General features: G+C 37.8%; 1 protein-coding gene across 1 annotated transcript; it reads right to left on the reverse strand.

The window, feature by feature from the left end:
• Positions 1 to 1343: 1343 nt before the first annotated feature.
• Positions 1344 to 1682, reverse strand: LOC145095167 (uncharacterized). Its single transcript, XM_079033095.1, has one exon. The coding sequence runs from the start codon at positions 1680 to 1682 to the stop codon at positions 1344 to 1346; it is 339 nt and encodes a 112-aa protein (XP_078889221.1).
• Between the last annotated feature and the right edge of the window lie 560 nt (positions 1683 to 2242).

Below are 2242 nucleotides of genomic sequence, written 5' to 3' on the forward strand. Positions count from 1 at the left end.
AAGCAGAAACACCTACAAAAAATGAGAAAAATCATCCAAAAAAAGAATATAATATTTATAACCACTAATGCTAGTGATAGGTGATGTCCATAAATTAGAATGTATCAATTCAAAAATATGAGAAGTTTTAGTTTGTGAAGAAGAAAAAGATAAACGACAATGCTTCCAAGCTGGCAAGCATGACAGGTGGGAAACTTATTTGATGAGATAGTCATAAAATGACAAGTGTTTAAAAACTGAAGCACTGAAGAGCCAGGATGTCCAAGAAGGCGATGCCAGGTGGGGAGAGAGACAAGCAAAAGCAGTAGCAGATAATGAGGAGACAGGTGACGGAAGAATAGGATAGAGATCGCTGACACTGTCACATCTTTGAATAAAAGTACATGTCTCAAAGTCCTTCACAGTAAAACCAAACAGGTCAAATGTAACAGAAACAGAATTATTGACAGTGAATTGACGAACAGAAACAAGGTTCTTAACCATTTTGTTTGAGATAAGAACATTGTTTAAAGTTAAATGGTTGTGAGAGTGCGGAAAATGAGTATGTCCTACGTGAGTTACCGGAAGTAAAGCACCATTACCAACCATAATAGATTTAGAATTACACGGTGTTAGAGAGAGCATATTACCTAAGTTGAAGGACATGTGAGAGCTCGCCCCGAAATCCATGTAATAAGTGTTGTCGGGTGGTGGTTGAGCTGACATTGCTTGAAATTCGGAAGCCAAATCAGTGAACTTAGGAGGGGCTGCTTGCGTGTGACCACCAAAAGAAGCACCAGTGGGTATCGTTTGCTGCTGGAAAGCAATGGACTGTTGTGGTGGAGTGAAGTATGGAGCATTGGACTTGGCCTGTTGAGGAGCATATGAGGTTGTTGTCACATACGGACCAACAGGTGTGTAAGCAAGCTGCTGATTAGCAGTGGTCTGTTGGGCCGCAGTTGTTGCTGTTGTGTCGGGAGCAAGAACTAACCAGAAAGCGGGTGCTGAGCAGCAGAAGAGATGCCGAAGTGAGCAGGCCATGTGCCTAAAAGACCAGCAAAACTTAGTTGTTGTTGTTGTTGTTGTTGTTGTTTAGAGATACCCCCAGAAGTGTTGTATTTTTGCTGATTTCTTTGATTGTTGCAATTTTTTGACCACCTGTTTCGCAACTTACCTGTACTATTTGACGAGGAGAATAGAGCTGAACTTTGGGTTGTTGTAGGATCTAGGATGGAATCATTGGAAGTCTCACAAGACTCATGTAATAATAGCATATTTTTTTCTTCAAGAAAAGAAGGAAAACGCTTGGTGTTGGTTATTACATCGACAATGTTGTGGTAAGAAGGAGGAAGTTGTCTAAGAATCTACATAACCAAATCGATTTCAGTAATTTGAGAATCAACATCCTTTAAGTCATCAGCAAGGTTCTTTAAAGTATGACAAAACTCAGTGATCGAGTTTTCCCCTTTCTTCGTATTGCGAAACTGATCCTGTAACATCCTGGACATCTTGTTGTTTCTAAAAAATTCTTCCAGTTTATCCCAAAGATCTTTAGAGGTGCAATTATCACGCGAGATTATTTGAAGCAAGCCCGAATCACAAGTGTTATAAAACCAAGATTTGATACGTACATCAATGGAATACCATTCCTCATCATCTTCACTCGAGGGTTTTGATTTTCCAGAAATATGACCATAACACATGGAACCTTTACACACATTAGAGAATATTTGTCTCCATAATTTATATCTAGACCATCAACATTAAGCTTGAAGCTGAATTTATTATAGACATTCGTAAGAGAACACACAAGACTTAGGGTAGAGGGTGTGGAGGTTGATGATGATGCAGGAGTGGACATGATGAGATGAAGATAGTGTTACCGTACGAAAAAAAAAAAACCGGTATGATGCAGAAAGTGGCGTGCTTAACAGGTGAATGAAGGAGGAATGCAAAATCGATAATAGAGAAGTGATCAGAGTGTACGACCAGGAGAGAAAAAAAAATCGTTGTAAAGTTTCTTTTGTTGTGGTCGTACGTAGGTTAAAACCCTAGTTGTGATACCATGTTAACTGTGGAAAAGCCTCCTTGATTAGGGGCGTTGTATTGCAATGAATATATATATATATATATATATATATATATATATATATATATATATATATATATATATATATATATATCAACATAATTTACATAAGGGGTCCCTATACTATACATAAACAGAATAAGTAACATATAACTTAACAATAATAAAGGGAAG

Source organism: Lactuca serriola, chromosome 3 (genome assembly GCF_051521515.1).
Source record: "Lactuca serriola cultivar US96UC23 chromosome 3, Lser_US96UC23_V15, whole genome shotgun sequence".
Classification (NCBI taxonomy): domain Eukaryota; kingdom Viridiplantae; phylum Streptophyta; class Magnoliopsida; order Asterales; family Asteraceae; genus Lactuca; species Lactuca serriola.